The 20,080-nt window shown below is 37.4% G+C and overlaps 1 protein-coding gene and 1 long non-coding RNA gene across 3 annotated transcripts in view; one reads left to right on the top strand and one right to left on the bottom strand.

Annotated features, from left to right (window-relative positions):
* Nucleotides 1-11,168, top strand: part of MACC1 (MET transcriptional regulator MACC1) — a 36,905-nt gene extending 25,737 nt beyond the window's left edge. For both annotated transcript variants that reach the window (XM_080577847.1, XM_080577846.1), the window contains exon 5: nucleotides 5,397-11,168. In XM_080577847.1, coding sequence (XP_080433973.1) covers nucleotides 5,397-5,612 — 216 coding nt within the window. In that variant the 3' untranslated portion in view covers nucleotides 5,613-11,168. The remainder of the gene's footprint in view (nucleotides 1-5,396) is intronic.
* On the bottom strand, nucleotides 8,832-19,563 carry LOC308188626. Its single transcript, XR_013945654.1, has 2 exons — nucleotides 14,393-19,563; nucleotides 8,832-13,672 (listed from the first exon to the last, which is right to left on the bottom strand). It is a non-coding gene; the product is annotated as an uncharacterized lncRNA (long non-coding RNA).
* Between the last annotated feature and the right edge of the window lie 517 nt (nucleotides 19,564-20,080).

The raw sequence follows: 20,080 nt of genomic DNA, 5'->3' as shown, positions 1-20,080 counted from the left end.
TTCCCTTTTCTTTCCCTGTAGCTGATTCTCCCTTTTCTCTGACAGGGAATTTTCCTTTCTGCAGTATGAGTCCACTGAGTCTTTCATCTCAATTCTGTCTGCCTTGTGATTGCTATCAAGAGATTTCTGCTCTGATCATGAACTTCGTGCTCCCTTTAAATGCCTCTCCCCCCCCTCCAGTCCAATGTTTGACCAAAACTCCAGGCATTCCTATATAAAGTTCTGCATTTCCTACAAAATTCTATCATTGCTGTTTGCAAACACTTCCTACTTGTATGATCTTACTTTTCTCTTTGAGCTATTTCATATGCTGTTGTTTTTGCTTGTTTGCTTGCTTGCTTGTTTGTTTCTCCAGTTATTTTGGGTACATTACTTGTGCATGGATGCACCTTCCTCCTTTTTTTTTTTTATATAAAACTCTCAGCTCCACCAAACCCTAGGCTGCTACTCTTTTCTTTTTCTTCAGTGAAAACAAACAAATAAACAAAAAACACCCCATTATTAGCTCTTTTTGTACTAGCTTATTCTAAAATACTAAAATCCATCCAACTGTGAATGCTTGTCACTTCCATTGTGCTTTTTAATTTCTGTATTGCCTCAACTAACTTCCTGTTTTTATTTGTGGTTTGTTTGTGTGTTTTGTTCTGTTTTGTTTTACTTGCTAAGCTTCCTATGTTAGAAAAAATCCCAGCTTTCTGAAACAGGAATCATAGACCTAATTATACCCGAGCAATATACAACTCCACTTGTCTCCATGGTGTTTGGAAATTCTTTCTCCTTACCTGACAGCAGAACTCTAACTTTTTTTCAGCACCATAATCAAATAAAAATATATAAATTATATATTTACTTTGCTTTATATACCATATTTACTCTAAATATATAAATATATATAACTACACGCATCCTCATATTATATATAATATTTAATATATTTGCTTTGCTTTAAATAGGTATCTATTTCCATTAAGTCCGTTTTGTACTGGATGTTTATTTTGCAGAAATGCAAAACTTATTAATGAATAAAATACAGTTTATTTGGGGTCTGAACTATAAAAAATGAAAAGTAACACCAGCAAGCACAGCAAATGATGTTCCTTATGAATTCAGTGTAGCAACATGCACTGTCTAAGACCCTCTGACCTCTGAGTTAGGAAAATGTAATCCACCACCATTTTTTTTTTCGGAACAAAAATTGCTGATCAAAGAAAACTGTTTACATGAATGGTGCTGTCTGCCATTCCTTCAACTTTCTTCCTTCATATCAAGTTAGTGATTTGCCTGAATCGCAAATGTTAATGGAAAAGTAGTATGTAGAACATAGAGTGTCCCAAATTTGATATAAAATAATTAAATTATTTTCCTAAATGGAATTTGGAATCTACACAGATCTTCTAATTTAATTGATTGTGTTATTGCTCACAAGCAACATCTAAGCTAAGTTTTCATGGAAGCTCTGATAACAGTTACTTCCAGAATTCAGTTTCAAAGTTGCATACACAGAAAATGTTAAGGTTATGTTTGTATCAGTTGTTAATAAGAATACTCTCCAAGATTTCAGATGAGCCATATCAGTGTCTTGTTTATATGACAATGTGTATTTAGGCACCAGAGAGAATGAATTTTTAGGACATCTAAATATTACATAGAAATTATATTTTTTGTAACACATTTGGTGCCAAAAGACCCTCCATTGTATCATGATCTTATCCTTTCATTGCCAATAGTGACATTTTGTGAAGCGCTCAATGAGTCTAATGATGTACATCTATATAAACAAAAAGTTTAATGTTGAACATTTACTGTGAAACAGCAGCTGAATTACTTGCCTCAGAGAAATGTTTCTCTACCTATCCAGAGGAATTTCCTTTCTTTGTGCCCCAAATAACCAGAATCTTCTGCTTCATACACCCTATTTTATTTTTTTTGTTGTTTTGAGGAGATTTTTACATTATTTATATGATAAATGACCTACAAGCTTCTCCACCGTTCTGTGGTGGCATCTGATGCCAAGAGATAAAACAGTCAAGCTCATTATACAAAAGGCAGTAATAGAGCCAGTTTTATTTTGAAGAGAACATTCGAAAAGCAATTGCTTTATTTTATTTCATTCCTCAAGACCTAGGATGGGATCATGGGGAATTTATTGACTTCCTGTGAGCCTTGTAACAGTGTCTGCCTGCACAGGTGTGAGTTTAAAGCACACCAGGTTTCTAGCACTGGTATCTCACATGGAGAATCAGCATCCTCACTGTCCTGCGAATCTAAGCTTCAATTTCAGTGCTTTCTACTGACCTTTGAAATTCTCAGTGGTCTAATGCATTGAACCTCTGTACACAGAAAACAATCCTCTTATAAAATTTTGTGTATATTGTTCAGCAGGAGTGCCTATGTGGGAAGCAAAATTAACGTAGCTAATGCAGTGTAAATTCATACCTGTGTGGGCAAGCCCCCAGTGTTGTTAGAAGGCTAACATTAGTCTGACTACTTATTTCAGACTGATTGGCGATCACTGTATTTACTTAGCAGCTATAAAAGAACCCCGATTAAAATCATCTTATCCTAGCCTCGAGTTTTCTAATGGAAATATTTCTTCTTGACAGTAGTTGGTGTGCAAGCGGGAAACTAAGTAAAGATGAAAGAGTAATAAGTTTTGACTAATGATTGACTATTGTCTGAAAACATGAACCAATTCTTTACTCATCAAGGACTATTCTACCATCAAAAGGATTGATTGGTCAAAAAATGTTTTTATTGAATATTTTACTTAGTGGGAGTAATCTTTTCTCAGATGATCACAGAGGCAACTTGAGGTGCATACAATCGGTGCCTAGCTTTTGAAGTGCTTTTCATCAGTAAATTCCAAATCACTTTACAGAGGATGTAGGTATCATTATTACCTACTCAGCAGAGGTAGGGGGAGAAGAGGGAAAGTGCAGGCATGCAGCTGAGGCATGACTTGCCCAGCATGCTGCAGTGATTTAATAGTTTGCCTAAAAATCTCCTTTGATAAAATTCAGGGATGTCAAACATGATACACTTCAGCCGTTGCATTAGAATATGCAGATGTCGAGAAGGACCTACCTCAGAAGCCAGGTCTGCAGTATTAGTTAGGTATGATGAGAATGCAGATTACTGCTGCCTTAATTGGTCATCATCACTGATGACCAGTTCATAAAGTTTTTAGTTCTCTATTTTTTTCTGTTGTCCTAGGGAGGAAAAAAAAAGTGCTAGAGTTGAAGAAAACAAGGCTATTATTTTAAACATTTCAGCTGCTTCTCTGATTGTGCAGTCTGAACTTCAGTGTAAGTCAAAGAATAGCATCTTTTAATATTCCCTTTCTTTTCACGTACTAGTGGAAATCATCAAACAGAAGGCTATATCCTAATCCTTCAAATAGCCTGGTCCAACAGGAATATAAGGAAAGGAAGCAAGAGGCAGAGAAAAGCACAGCCAGCAGTAATGTATCAGAAAATCCTAGCTTCTCATGTTGGCTACTTTGTTTATCAAGCGATCAAGAAATAGGAATAAAGAAACTTTCTGATCTCAGCATAAATGCAAACATGGTGAGGTGTTTTATTTCACTAAAATAAGTTGTAATATCAAGTATTTACAGTAGTACATTACAAACTTTTTTCTTCTTTTTCTTCTCAAAGTAACATTTGATGAAAGAATTCATCTTTTTCCATTTCTTCCCACAAGACACCAAGTGACTCTTCTTCCATCCTTTTATAACCTTATGGTTATGATTTAAGACTGACTTGCGTAAAGTCTGCAGTAAGCACCATTCATTTTGGATAAATGGTGATATCCTTCTCCCCTCTAGAGCTAGAATGGCAGATTTCATTCAAAGCATGGGCACTTTCGTATGGCTTAAATTAAAGGCAGAAACCAGACTAATCAGACTGAGATATGCTACAGAGGAGATGCATTGTATGAGTTTTTCCATTTGAGGATGAGGGAGAAAGGCAGCAGAAGATAAAGGAGATGTTGACAAAAACTACAGTAGAATGAATCTTGGGATAAATTCTTAGCCCAAATGTGGAGAAAAGCTCAGCATCATGGGCAAAGAAGTTTCCTCCAGCTACTTAAATCTTCTAGAGATTAAATAAATAGAGCTCAAATCAAGTGGAGCTTTATGTTGTGTTTCACTTCTAAATTCACAGAATCGTATTGAAAAAATAACCATTTTTCTTCTGAACTATCAAAACTGCTTTTTCATTAAAAAAGAGATGATGTTAAATCTTTTAGAATTAAGAGACTTTCTGATCGCATCTGTGTGTATACATACATGTGTGCATATCCGTTCATGTGCTTTTATCACTATACATGAGTGTATTTCTTTTAAAACAGCATATGGTAGTACCATTTAGGAAAGTGAAAGATTTCTTTGCCTTTATGCATCATCCATGCAATTGTTAACTCAATTGCTGTTTGCAAAACCTCTATTGCCAATGAGGAGAAGGGAACTAGTCACCCAAGTTAAATTTGCAAAAGCAGCAGCTGGGAAAACAATCCTTCTGTTTGTAAACAGAGCAAACTTACTCTCAACATCAGCACTTTGAAGGATGCAAGTCCAGCTTGGTATCAGAATCATGCTGTCATATCTTCATTAATGTCACTCGGCAAATGACAAATTACTTTTGGGAAGGATATGCTCCATATTTGTTTGGCATAAAATAATTAAACGTATTGTAATTTGCAAAAAGGAACAGTGGTAACCTGTTTTTTATTTCCTTCATTGGTTCCAGGACACTTTAAATTGCGTGTAATTTTAAGAAGTTAATTATAAAAACTTCTTGCTCCCCTGTTCCTGGAATGTTTTTGTTTGTTTCTGTTTTGTTTTGTTTTAATAGGTGTATCTTCCTGCTGATGTTACCAGAAAACATTTTTGTAAAGTTAGGAAGTATGTTTGAAAGGTCCTGGTTAAGTAATACAGTAGGGGACAGTGAGATCTTAATGAAACAAAGTGGGTCTTTAACTACCAAAAGCACAGTGAAACTCTAAATAGGAAAACTGCTGCTGGATGTATGAATTGCAAAAATGATCGAGTATTTTCCTTCTACCCATGTGCTTTGAGTTTTACTTTCAGACACAGATATATTCTGACTTGGTGATAATCACCTGAATGAAGAATTTTTCTTTCCCTTATTTATCTCTCTGAGAATTCAAGACTTTCATAAAAATGAAATACATAAGGTTACTGGAGTGTTTTTGTTTTTGTTTTAGTTTGTTTTTAAAAGAATATGCCCTACATGATAAAGCATTTCAGTGTGGCTAGGGACCAAATACTTATTTTGTTTTTTCTTTTCTCTTACTTTTCCACTGTTGGAGAGATTTAGCTAAATAATTTGATTTCTGTAGCTAAGCCTTATCATTTCTTCCTTTATTTGCAGATGATGTGGAAACCTGCGTATGACTTTCTCTACACATGGGCTGCACATTATGGAGACAGTTACAGGGATGTCTTACAAGACCTGCAGTCAGCCCTGGATAAAATGAAAAACCCGGTAACAAAACAGTGGCGAGAGTTAACTGGAACATTGATTCTTGTGAACTGCATGGAAGTTTTAAGGGCAAGTGCTTTCTCCAAAATCGAGGAAGAAGAATAGACTACCAAATATGGTTTTGGAAATTTTCCTGGAAACTGTACGGTTATTTATGCTTCATCGATGGTTCCAGAACAGGGCTAAATGAAGTCTGTTTTACCTGAGTTGATGTTGAGTATAGGCCCATACTTCTCAACTACAGCTACCTGAGATTACCAGAGCTTGCTAAAAACTATCAAGGAGAAAAGAAAAGAGTGGGGGAATAAACTGGTGAAGTCAACAAAAATGGTTGGAATTCTATAGGCCACTAGGAACTATTTCTGATTGCACTGATTTCTAAGTGGAGATCAGTTCTAGAAACAGAGCCATGCACAAATGAATGTAGCCCATAGGGCCTAGGTTTACATTATTTTCAGGGACATTAAAATTTAAATATTTAATACATTTTAATTGATGTCCAAAACCCTCATCTATAAGACCAATGGCTTCAGGGTAGCTTTGAAAGAATTTTAGGATTCTTTGTCCTCAACTGGGGCAAAATCTATTTTGTCCCAAAACAGGAATTCAAGTTATTTAATATGAAATACTGGCTTGGTACATACAGACAAGACAGGCTGTAGACAGCTAATACTCTCTTCTGTTTTATCATTCTTTTCTACTTTACAGTGTGAAGAATATGAGCAATTGCTATTATTTTCTCAAAAAAAAAAAGTTAACAGTGGGGTGCCATTAGATTTTTTTTTTAATGCAGCAATTAATTCTCATTAGTCATATGCTCTAAAAAGAACCCTGCTTAGATACAAACAGTAAAAATCTTGCAATTACTAAGTTTTTTATCGAAGTAGAAAATACAGGTTGAATAATGACTACAGGCTAACCAGACTTATTTTAATAATTTTTTAACATAAGCTTTTAAATAAATGTTTAGTTAAGTGGTAGCTCCAAAAAAGTTAAATCTCTTTTGACTATCTTTGATCAACATATATTCAGAAACATCAGCACATACTCATGACAAGTAGTTGAAAAGAAAAATGGTGTTCTGTCGTCACTTACAGTTGACAAGACAAAGCCAAATTCTTTCTGGAGTACCACAAAATAGTAGCATTACAGTCCAGAACCTGTGCTTCTGCTCTTTTCTTAGATGGCATCTACTAAGAAGGAAGTTTTAGTAACTCTACAAACAAATAGCACATGTAAAAATTTTTCTTCCCCTCCTCTTTCCTCCAACCTGCTTTCCTTTCTACTTTCATTAAGCTTTCCCAAAGTATGCATGGCTCAGGAGGAGGAGCCATGAGCAAAAGAGCACTTTCCCCAGTAATGGAAGAGCTCACTCACCAAGAGACTCTTAAGCATCAGGGCATGACTGAATTAGCATGCATGGAAGTCATTTGGCTTCAGTGGACTTGCTCCTGATTTGCAGCAGCGTGAGGGATTCAGCCCACAGAACAGTAATTGTCTTTGCTGATCAATGAAACCTGGAGAACAAGGATGGAGATTATCAGAGATTTTTGTTGTTTCAGGTGCTAGCACCTATTTTATACTGTGTCCTTTGCAGTTTTAAAAAGTGCTGCAAAGTAAATATAAAACAACATTCTCTTGTTATCTTGTGCTCCTGTGCAGACACCAGCTGTTCTTTCCTGCTTGCTGTAATGAAGCCCCCCAAAGGGGAGAAAGTATCTGTTGGCTTCCTCTGTCATGCTGCTGAGTAAGGAAAAGGTGCATACTGGCTCCTTTTAAAGTAGGCTTCTTTAAAGGTAAAATGCTAAATTGAAATATTAAAACTATAAATTAAAAAAAAATAAAAAAAATAAATTAAAATAAATTCTTTAAAATAACATTTACAACCCAGGGACATTTTTTGTAGATTTCCCAGATTTAATCTCAAGGCCTGCTTCTTTCATTGCTGTGAAACAACAGCAAAATTGTTTTTGCCTAGAACAAGAGTTGAATTTGGCCTGGTAGATTTAGCAAATATTGACTTAGTGAGTCAGTGTTCTCCTTAGCTTGCAGCATTATGCAACTGGTCTTGCAAGTATATTTCTTTAAAAGGGAATTTATATCTGTCCATAGTTGTGCTGTACTCCAGGGTCTGTACTGTAGGATTTTGTTGCTAATTGCTCTCCCCATTTCTGCTTTAAGTTTCTGCTCATATGAATGAAATGTGCACTCGTGCAATATTCTGTTTACTTTAGCAGCCCACACTGGATACATTAAAAAAAAAAGGTATTAAAACCCCATATTTTATTTAGTGCTCTAGTATTCAAAACCACAAAATGCCAGCTGAGAGTGGAAGCAGCTGCACTCAGCAGCAGCACACAGCGAGGAGCACATGGCTTTGGTAAACACACTCTGTTCTTGACCTTTTCTCCTTTCCTCCCACCCTGTCAAGAGAGAACAGCTTTCCCATGAGCCTGCACACATACCTTCTTGGGTTTCTGCGAAGCAGGGTGAGATTAACAACTCTTTGAGAGGAGACAACGAAAAATACCCTGGTCTCCACCTTAAATGACCCTCTGCTTCCAGTTTCCATTCAATTTTCCTTTATATGTGTAGGCTTACAAGACCCTTACACTATCCTTCTAACATCTGTATAAGTGCTTTTCTTAAACAAACAAGTGAAAAATGTGTGAGCACCCAATAATTTTATGATTTCACCTAACCATGAAAACTGGAAAAATGATTCCTGCAGCTCTGTCTGCCCTTGGATGGGGCAGACACGCTCCATGGTGGGTAGCTGTGAGGGAAATCTAGCTGCCACTTGCACTAGAAACAATGTTTTTTCCAGTGAAACTGGAAGACACTCCTGTTATTGTAGTGCAGAGGCAACTCAGCTCTGTGCCATTCAATGGCACGGTGAGGTGGCATGTGTCTAAATTAACAGCTGTCAAGAAGGCAGAGAAAAAGCAAATTATTTCCCCAAAGAAGTTCTAGTCCTCCAGCTGGATTTATAGAAGGACTCAGTTCCTTAGGTTTCACTTGCTTTTCTTTTGGAAACCAGAGGCTTAGGGAGGGCAAAGAAAGTTTCTTTTAAAATACAATCAAAGAGCTACTCCCCAAGACTTTCTCTGGGTTGAGGGATGGGTAGTGGCATTCTTCATTGACTTCTCCAGGGAAGAAAAAGGGCCACCCTTTTCCTGAAGAGGGCAGAGAAATGGGAAGGGGTAGGCAAATGTCATTTTTAAGTCACTTTTTGTGAAAATGACTGATTTTTCACAAATTCTTCCTGTTAACCTAAGCTGTGTGAAAAGCAAACACTGAGCTGCTCCAAAGCAGCAACAGTGGTTTGTTTTTTTTTTTTTTTTTGTGTTGAGCTGGCTCTAAAGCTTTATTCCTAAAGTACTTCTGGATTTGGTAAGTGATCAAGCCAACAATGGCAGATCAATCTAAACAATAAAGGCTATTCTTAAGAAGTACAAATGGCAATGCCATGTTCCCAGCTAAACCCAGTGAACCTATTTTTTCATCATCATCTTCAGCTACAGACAGCTGAAACAAATAGGAATAGAAGGCTGTGCTGTTTTATTCTGTTTGGGTTGTAGCTATGAAAATTGTCTATGAAAAGATAATGCTATGGAGAATAAGGGTGTTGGATTTATTTATTTTTTCCCCTACGAAGAGCATATAGCAAGAGGTATTCTGCATAGTAACAGGAGAGAGCATCTCATCTGTTAAAGTCGTCAGAGAAGTTCTAGACCAATTGTAGATCTGTAAAGAAGATGTTAGCCTAGAGTGGTTGGTGACTCTTGTTCCTGATGGTTCTCCTGCTGTCAGTAAATGTCTAAAGACAGTATGGATTGGGATGTAGTCCTTAAAATAACCTGGTGATTTTTCTTAGTACAGAAAGTGCTTTTTTATATGTGTTGCAAATGTATATATGTTATCTATTTTTTTTTAATAACAGTATATGTTTTTAAAAAAATAAACAAGGGAAAATGATATTGTCCACTGAAATCTTGCATGGATTTTATTTTGCATTTGTAAGACAAAGAAAGAGGAAGATTTCCACAGTGTGAAAGATCACAGTTGGATTAATACCAGGGAATTGAGTAATACCTGTATGCACATTTTCCTTCATTTAAAAATTCTGTGTTAAAACACGGATAGACACTCCTTTTAGCCTGTTCATAAGCAAAAGTAACTTGCTTTTATCACCTCCTGAGGCAGTAGAATGAACCCACTGCTGAGAACAGGGCTGTCTGCGGAGCTTGCTAGGGTGGCCAGGCCTTCTCACAGGGTTGTGCCCCTTCTCCTTTTTGTGGCAGAATCATGCAGGCCTGTTTGGAAAGGTGAATCTTTGTTTGGAAAGGTCAGTTAAAACTAGCAGGAGCTTCTGAACCTTTGGAAGAAAGAAATAATACTGCTGATTGTTTTTAATTATATATGTATTTCAGTTCTCTCAAATCAAATTGTTACTTGATACCCTTTCAGAACAACTTGTCCAGGAATACAGCCTATACCTTCAATCCTAAATTAATGATCTGGATTTTAATTTAAAACTAAGTAGCAGGAATTACTATACCAACTGGAAGATGCATTTACATATTCATTCTAAATCCCAGGTTTTAAAATGTAAATGAACTGGCCTGCGAGGAGTAAGGATGGAAGTACAGTAGTCCCAAGAGACCAGGCAAAGACAAGTGCATTCAGCTCCATTCCAAACTCCAGCATTTTAAACATTACATTTGTGGTAAATTCAGAACAAGATCTAAACTGCAGCCTTGGCAAATGCAATACGCTGAGAACAAAGAAAATCAGGACTGACAGGGAAGAAGTGAATAAGCAATGACTATTCGGTATGTCTTGTAACAATAAAGTTATCAGGCAATGGGTTTAAAAATAAGTTGAAGTAGCTTTTCACACAGTGAGGAACTGTGGAATGAGTTGTTATGGGATGTTTTTGAAGGCAATAGCATAAATGGGTGCAAAAGGCAGTTAGTCAGCTTTATCGAAAAATGTGATGGCCTGTGTACAGCCACCAGCTGAGTACAATGCTGAATCAGATACTGGGAATGTGGCAGGGACAAACATACCCGGCTCCTGCTTGATTTCTCACACTGCCCTGGAGGTTGCAGCGCTGGACCAGGCAGGCACCTGCTCTCACGCTGACCCTCCTGGTGCTCTCATTAGCACACGTCTCACACAGTCCTCACATCCCAGCAGGCTCTTTTACAGCTTCCTTGTGCCCCCACCCATGAGATAGCTTGTGAATTTACTATGCAATGACCATGGCCTCTTACCTGGTACATGGTTTCAAGTGCCAAGAGCTGCTGGTTGGGATGAGTTGTCATCCTCTGGCCTGGATGCTGAAGTCTAGGTAGGGAAATGGCACCCCAGCCAGACTTTTTTCATGGACTTTATTATCTCTCAGGATCCAGCACAGCCCTGTCATCCATCAGCGTGGAAAACATGAAAGGAACAAAGGATGCAGGGGGGGGTGGGAAGGAGTGATATATTGTAAAGGAAATCTTACACAAGAAAGCTCATGTCATAATTCTACTCACAAAAAAGAAATGTTATTATTAGAATCTGAAACCATTTCATATAATGCCACCTTCTATTCTTCTTACAAAAGCCTTTATTGTTATTAATAAAGGAGTTTTAAAAAACACACAAAAACAACACACAAAACAGCTAATGGATGGTTTAATAATGCTCTTTATAAAACTAATTGTGTGTAACTGAAAAGCTCTCCCTGGGGTCCCATTTGCAGGAGGGTTAAATAGGATTATCAAATCTTAAAAAATAAAATAAAAAAACACCAAAGCCCCGAAGCTCCAGCAAGAAGACGTCACAAAACAAGAGGGAGCTGCGACATTTTGCTGAATAAATTACAAAGCTTAGTCATGGTGTCAGGGGATTATCTCATAGAAACGGAAATCTGAATTAGCGCCATATGCCTGCAAGCATCAGTGAAGGTTTTAGGTCAGAAGGCCCATTTTCATACATATGGACACATGACTGGAGACCTTTAGCTGGCAAGATAACTTCAGAGGCAGTCTGCATACACTGCAAGCTAGGATATCAAACTGATATCAAACTACTGTAAAGAAACTAAATGGACCTTGCCCTTTCATCATTTTTGTTTGCCTCTAAAAGGCAAATATTACACCATAGAGCAAGAGAGCTGGTGCAGCTGAGACGGGGAGAGTGATGTGTGGGAGCTGTCTCTGTGCACATCTTCCACTGCAGGTTTTGGTTAGACGTGCTCATATCAGTGCCTTGTTTACAGAGACCCCTTTGTGCCCCATGCTTCCAGCCTGCCTTCCCACGCCTGCCAATCTCTCTAAAACCTCTTGTCCCTCTCCCTGGCAGTGCCCTCCCCTTCCTCTTGCCCTGGCTAGCAGCCATTCAGCACAAAGTCTCACCCCACCTCTGTTGCCCTCCCTTGCCCACAGCCCTGGGTCCCTGTCTTCCCTGAGATCCCAACCCTCTGACCCCAACCCTCTGCACCTTCTCCCTGCCCCAAAGCTTCTCCTAAGCTTGGCCCACCTCTGCCAGCTTCTCTCCAGCTTGACTGCCCCCCTGCCTCACAGCCCTGTAGGTCCTTGCTGGGTTTTTACAAACCCTGTCATCACCCCTTCCCACTCTGACCAACCGCGTGCGATGCTCTAATGTGAGCACCACAGCAGCTGAGCCCAGCCCTTCACTTGGCTCTTTGCTCAGGGAGAAAGGCCAGGATCTGGCCCCTGATGAGGTTGAAAACAACCTGGATGCAGGCTGAACCAGCCAAAAAAAATCTGCCCACGCATATCTTTGAGGGCAGGAAAGAAGAACTTATCCAGATGAAAATTAAAAGAAAACACGGACATGTGATAGTCCTGTATAGACAGAAGCCAAACATGCAGGGTGATTTTTGACTCTGGACAAAAGACACGTTCTCACAGGTTCCTGGTTTCCTGCTATTTTATACATTTTTAAACGAATTAGGCAAGGAAATTTAGGAACAGCACTGTAGTTAAGGTTAGTCAACTGTTTTTAACAGTGCTTTTACCTCACATGGCTTTTGTTCTTTTGAAAAACTTCACAAGTAGGATTATGCTTTGGAGATTTGGTTGCATAAAGGTAAGCACTGCTGGCACAGAAACTCAACGTGTTAGAATTTAAGAATGATGTTGATGGAACTTATATGTGACTATTGCACTCCTACTGAAACTCATGTCACATTACTTCAGTAGGGAAAGAAAATCTGACAAAATGCAGGGTGTGGAAGATACTGTAATTAAAACCACCAGAAGATATTAACAGCCAATCGACACATTTCAAGCCCCCTTCACAGTTTATTTGTGTCTGCTCTAAAGTATGTCTGGAGAGGAGGGTAAGGAAAAAGAGGCGAGGGGAGGGGGAAAGGAGTTGTTATTATTACTTGAATTATTGTTATTATTATCTGTTTGTACTACATCAATGGCTTGTTTAACATTGAAGATCTATTGTACAATGATTTCAGATAATATGGAAAATGAGGAAAAAGCACAAGAAGTAAAGTGAAGGTAGAAAAAAAAATTTGAAGGTCACCCAAAGGATATATCAATTCCAAACTCCAGTTCAGGCCTCATCCATTGGGCATTCCTGCCTTTATATTTACCTGGGTTATTGTTAATTTGTGTGTTTGTTAAAAGATATGGTTAATAAGGCTCAGGTTGAATATTAGCAAAAGGTTCTTCACTGAGAGGGTGGTCGGGCACTTCCCCAGGGAAGTGATTATGACACCGAGCTGCCAGAGTTCATGAAACATTTGGACAACACTCTCAGACACATGGTCTGATTTTTGGGTGGGCTCCTGTGAGGGGCTAGTGACACCCTAGCACCATGTGCAGATGCCTTGGGGGCCTTTAGGACAGAGAAACTAGCCTGCATTGTAACTGTAGGACGTAAAATGTGATGAGTTATAATATTAACTGTGTAAGAGATGTTTTTATTCGCTTACCCGTGGACCGCTGAGACAGGATGTTTTTGTAGAAATCCAAACTGCTGTAATTCTTTTATTTCAGCCTTGGAAAGGTATATATGGCCAATAAAAATAAAAGCTGGGAAATATCTTTAGCAGACAAAGGCATTGATAGAGAGTCTGTCTTTCTGTGTCAGACCCAACTGTAAGTAGGATCTGAGATGCTGTAGTACCCAGTCTACAAGTAAGAAAAAAAAATATTATTGTATTTTTTCTAAATTTTCAATTTTTCAGTTAAATAATTTTAGAGACTTTAAGTAATGTCAGATGCATATCTGGAATGTGCAGTAACAAGAATTTCGACAATATTTTATTAATTGAAATATTATTTCATATTTCACTATATAATTGGATCATTACCAATGTGGACAGCTTTCTTATAATTTTCAGGTGAGCTGTCTCAAGCAGTGTGGTTCTTTCGCAGAATATAGGAAAATAATTTCCTAGGCTTGTTAATCTAAGCGAGAAATCTTGAATTGGACTCACCTACAAACTTCCAAATAGGGTACAGGCCTTGCATACAGTTTTTTCCCTCAATTCCAATTATTTTTGTCCTCAGGGATACCCATTAACCTAGAATAGTGCTACTAGGCCTCTCTCTTTCTCATTAATGCAGTAGAGACTCATTAAAATTGTGTATAAGCTGAGGATAGTCTGGCCTTTCATTATGTGTAGCAATAATAATTTTCACTGGACCTATTAAAATATCTCAGTTATATAGCCACATTCACCTGTTTTCTGCAAGTTTTATTCATTGTATTACACTTTTAAGAGCATAGTCTTGCAAATGCTAGCAAAATATACCCCTCTCCCCCAAAAAGCTACACTGTTTCCCTGTTCTTACATATACTAGATAGCCCATATCACAAAACATCTTTTTTTTTTTTCTTTCTCTTACTTTTTAGAAAAGGAACTTAAAATTCCAAATTTCTTCTCCTCTTCATCTTTTCCCTCCTTTTCTGTGCATCAGAAGGACACAGGATTTTTGTACTCAGTATACAGGAACATTTTTGTGGGAGGTACTTTTTGAAATACTGGCAGCACATGACTGAGATTGCAATGAGGCCAAAAGTGCTTACACAAATCCTAAGAGGAAACCAGGATAGTACAGAGTAACAGGCAGAGAAATAAATGCTGAGGTTAGTTATAGAGTTCCTGTATGATGTTATTAGTTATGGCCAACCAGAATTTTGCAAAACAACTTGACTTAATGGAAATAAACAGTAATGTCAGCCATTGTCTCAAATCACAGACTAATAAAAAACAGGGTGACTCTTCATCATTCTACAGTTATTTCTTTTTCCTGTATTTCATTTAGTGAAGGATGCCTCACAGTTTCCATGCATGAATGCAATAATAAAAAAATATGGATTCCTTGTTTGTCTCATATACACTTCTGGAAAATATTCCTCTGTGGCTAGTACTCCCCCCAAGAAAATCAACAATTTCTCAGCACAATATGGCAATCAAAATCAAGCTTGCATAATCTTTCCCGTGATCCTATTTGTAATTAGCTTAATTAATGCAGGAGATGCACAGAGGAAAGTTTAAAAGGTTTAAGTACCTACAAAGTACCTACAGGCATTAAAGTGATGGCATCCAAAATCTCTCTTCAAACTTATCTCCTTTTTTTTCTATCACAGTTGTTCTATTTTTTTTATTTTTTTTTAACACTGGTTTACTGGTTCTCCCTTCTCTGTCACATTAACATTAATTACTTATTATCATTAATTTAAAGTCATGTCCTTGTTCCTTATTATTCTTCTACCACAACTGCACCTCCTCTCACCTCTTTGCACACATCTTTGGTATTGATGTAAACAGTGAAAAAGCTGTACTGTGAAAATCTGTGGTCTGATGCTGATAGGACCAAGTTGAAGGTCAGGAGGTAATTTAGACCAATATATTTAAATGGATTTATTGTTGTGCTGCTTTGTAGCAACTGATCCAGAAACATGCAGCATCAGTAGTCGGTTATGCTAGGCATTGAGTAAACTTGGAGCAAAAAGCAGTTGTCAAGAACACCTTAAAGCAACAACAGAATTCAACTATAAAGGGCACAGAGATTTTTTTTTTTTGTTTATACAGAAAGGTCATAGACATCCACTAATTTACAACCATCATAGTATCTCTGAACATAACTTTTAATACCATTAGCCACCTGATTCAGCAACAGCGGTTTGAGTACCATGGACATAGTTCGCTTGGACACAGACATGAATAATCATGATCCATTGCATAGGACAAGTCAAGGTGATTGGCTTGAAGCAAAGAACAGAAAGTCATGTGTTCTAGTGCCAGTCATTGCCCCACTCATTCTTCACATTAACTCTGCCTATGCTGTTGAATATACAATGGTCAATCTTTTCCTAATTTGAGGGTCCAGACTGACCTTTCTACCTTGTTTTGAGCACTCTCAGTCTGTCTGCTCCCATTACTCACTTATCAGAACTCACGTAACTGTCAGTATAAATTATCAGAAACAGCAAATGCAAACTCTTTCCAGAACTGTCTATTTCACTAAATCCTGTGAGCTACTTCTGCAAGAGACCTGGAGGCCAAGCATGCATCCCACTACAGTGGTACATGTTGAAGTGCTTTCATGGTCACCACCTTTTACTGGAACGTACTTGTTTCTAACAACTGTGGCAGCAGATCTTTAACTGGCCCATGCAGCTAAAAGAGTGCTCTCACTTTATAGATTCTGTGGGGGCTATGCTGCAGATCCAGGGTGCTCCAGCACAGAGATTTGCCATACTGCTATCTAAGGAATGCTCTGCTCCTATTTATATACCACAAAGTCACACTTCAGTCAAGACAAGTCAAAGTAAAATTCAAATGAGAGCATGCCTTCATATACCTCCAAACTGGGTAACACAGTTGCACATATTTAAACAAAACAGCCGACCAGACAAATGGCTTCAGTGATTCTTTCTTTCTTTCTTTCTTTCTTTCTTTCTTTCTTTCTTTCTTTCTTTCTTTCTTTCTTTCTTTCTTTCTTTCTTATTTATTTATTTATTGTTGTTGTTCAACACCACCTCATGGTTGTATGGTCCTTCCCTCTCCTTTGCAATTCTCTGACTAAAATCTGAAATTTGCTAATCTGAAAGAAAGCCAGTCACTCATTTTCCTAGATTAGTTTCCTACTGATTCAGTGAGTTGAACAGACTGACTTCAGTGTCAGAGCATAGCTCAGCTGTCTTGTGAAATCCCACCTTGAATCTGTTTCTTTCTTGCCACTTTCAATTCATATAAGTATGGTGTCATTTTCATTTTCTTAGAGAAAATGGCAAGGGAAAAGAGAAAAAGAAAAGGGGTTAGGGCTAACGACAATCTCTCTCTCTCTCTCTCTTTTTTTTTTTTTTTTTTTTTTTTTGAGGGTAGAGCAACACATGCTAGCACAGATACTCTGGCATGTAAACATAGGTACTCAGCTAGAAAACCTTGACTTTACTGCCTACAGCTAAGCATCTTGCCACTGCTGCAGGGCTTGTCTTCTGCCCAGACAAAACAGGAGAACAAACACTACATGGGCATCTCAACACTGCAGGACTCAAAGCACACCGAATGGGGAAAGTTGAAGAAAGAGCCACAACCCTCCTAGGACAGCACCATCAATTCATGGCTGATTCATTCTGTACCAGAGGCTATGTTCAGAATTTTCCACTTAAAATTTCTGCCTGTAAAACAGATATAAAATTTTGCTTATCAGACTCACATAGATAGTAATCATGGGTCAGATGCAGAGCTGACATATATCAGTCCAGCTTCACTGACTCCAACATACACAAAGGCTTGGGTCCAACATCTTTAAAGTGGCTATAAATACATACAAATATTATAACTTAAAACAAACTAACAAAACCCCACACTATCACAATAATTTTTAAAGTCTTGTTCCAAGTGTACTTTGATTTTACATCCAGTGGCTAAAAAGAGCAAGCCACCCCACTTGTTGTCAAAACCAGAAGCAGGCTCTGCAGCTCCCTGAACCTGTGGAGATTGCCATTGGAATTTTATTACAAAATTACAAAATTCCATCATGTGTTTGGAGACACATTATGAATGGTTTGTTGGTTTTGCTAAGATACTTTCATATGGTTAGCCTCTTCTGGGACACATATATCTATGACACAGCCTAGGTAACTAACTGCAAAATGTCCATTTGATGTCAGCAGCAGAATGCAAAGAGCAGAGTGAACTGGATACAATTTAAAAACAATGCACCTGGGGACAAAGGACTCTAATTATTTTTCAGTAATGCTCTATTTGTTTGGCCATGAGCTCTATTCTTTTCAAAATATTTGCTGATCACAAACTTTACCTGCTTGATCCCACCACTGGGATCTTTTCCAATCCTTTTACTTTTGTATTGTAAAATTAGCTGAAAATATGTTTAAAACGGTAATGAAGAAATACTGAGTTTTACTCGACTGCCTGAAGTATATAAGAAATCATTCTCATGAAGGATAAAACAGAGTCCAGTGCAGACTGTGAACAGAAAGTATTGACATCACTTATTGTGCTCTTAATATCTGGGCCTCAGGTTAAGCCTCCTGCATACATCCAGATTATATCTTGGATGCTCACCATCTTTAGATATTTAATTTATTCTTTGAAATGGCATATGCAAGCCACTGCACTGAATGAAAAGAAGAAATGCTTCTCTCGCTCTTCAAACAGGTGTTGTGACAAAGAAGGCCTGAGAAATACAGAACAATTTTCAGAGATGTCCAGTTTGTCTTGATTTTAAGATCCTGTTTTAGGAAAGGGTATCACTCCCTTACAGACTTTGAATTACAGTTTAGTTTTACAGCATAACAGACCATAACAGTAACTGTTGTTCATTCTCAAGTCAGCTGAAGAATGCCTAGCTCTGCACACAGCCATATGGCCCCTGGTAAGACATTCCAGCCTAATTGAAATGTAAAGCAAGAGAGAACATATTGTTTGTATACTTTTTATTCTAAATAGGGATGTAAACTTGTTTAGGTGGAGATGAGAAATTTTCTAAGCACTGGGGGATATATTATGTTGTCACTAAGCCAAATGATCTCTCTAGAGTTTTCATGGCTCATATCAGCAAGGAATTTGACTATATTGGGCACGTATCTTTTTCCTTCTTTTAATAAAAATTGCAAGTGAGAAAAGTCAAAAGACCGAGCCATATTCCTTCTCTTAGTTTGCTGACTTACCATTTGCTAGTATTAACTGAGCAGCAGAGCTACCAAATATTACAAGCTCCTATTAGTATTTTATGCTGAGAGACTACTTACTGTCTACTTTTATTTTTTCACTGTAAAACTTTTGAGACACCTAAACCTATGCCTGCATCATAATAACTGCCTTCAGTTTTAAACCTTCCAGCCACCTCCCTCTAAGTTCTCAGTAGCTGCTCAGCCCTTTAGGTTTGCTATATTAAATGTGTCTCCATTACTATTTTGTTGCTGACAAGAATTCTGCTTTGTCCTATAAACAAAGCAGATGCAGCAGCCCGCATCTCCAAAGTGGCACTTTGGAAGTGGTTTGTTTCAGAAAACCGTGATAAAGAAAAACATCCAGATCCAGATCTTTGATAGATTTTTGTTCTTTGACTAGAATAAGAATTACGAATTTTAATTAAAAGGCCATTTGTTGTAATAACACTTAAAAAAAGTAATCGAAGTACATACACTTGGTATCCAAAAGATGGATACCACAGAATTCTGCAGTGAGCAAGCAGAATCATGGCAGGAGATCCAGATTCAATCAAAACAATTCAGACTTCCAGTAACAACTAATCAGTTCAGGATAATGTTGTCTTTTTCAAAAAAAAATTAAAAAAAAGGGCCATACATTTTCATATGGACAGATTTATTTTTTCTTCTTTCATTCATGCAAAACAAAAGAACAGAAACTTGTTTATAAGGAGGAAGTAAATTATCTAACACATAAAAATAGCCACAGGTCTTCGGAATACTGATGCTAACCATCTTAAAATTTCTATTATAGACTGCTTAAGTTAAATGCTCATATTCTTGTCATGTTACTATTTGATCATATATTTCTTCATATCAGGATCCATCTACTCCATTTTACCATATTTTTAATAAATCTTACAATTCTTAATTTTAACAAGGATTTTCATACAATAATTTTATGATTTGGTTACACTACTTTTAAATCAATACATTTATTACACTTTTTATTTACATGATTAAGAATAAATTATATTTTAGCAAAAAAAAGGTTCGAAGAATGTTGATGAACTGATTGAATGTGCATTATTTATAAGAAATACAGAGAGTTTTACTAATGATCACTATACTCTATAAGATCAACTTTTATACATTTCTCTTAGGCAAGAAGTCAAGGAACTGAAGTTAATTAAGGGAAGATAGAATGATGATGGAAAAATTTCCATCATGTATTCCCTGTTAGCCCAGTTTAATAAGCTGACTAGAAGTATCAATTTTCATGACTCCAGTGAATGAAAAGTTACATCAAAGGAAATAATGTGAAAGCTGTCAATTCTGTAATACTAGCTAAGAATCATTGCAGCTACAGTATAACTTAGAAGTAAAGGGTTAATTGGCCCTTTATTCAT

The sequence above is a fragment of the Anser brachyrhynchus genome (genome assembly GCF_964034855.1).
Source record: "Anser brachyrhynchus genome assembly, chromosome: 2".
NCBI classification, from domain to species: Eukaryota; Metazoa; Chordata; class Aves; order Anseriformes; family Anatidae; genus Anser; species Anser brachyrhynchus.
This window is presented reverse-complemented; position numbering and strand designations above follow the sequence as displayed.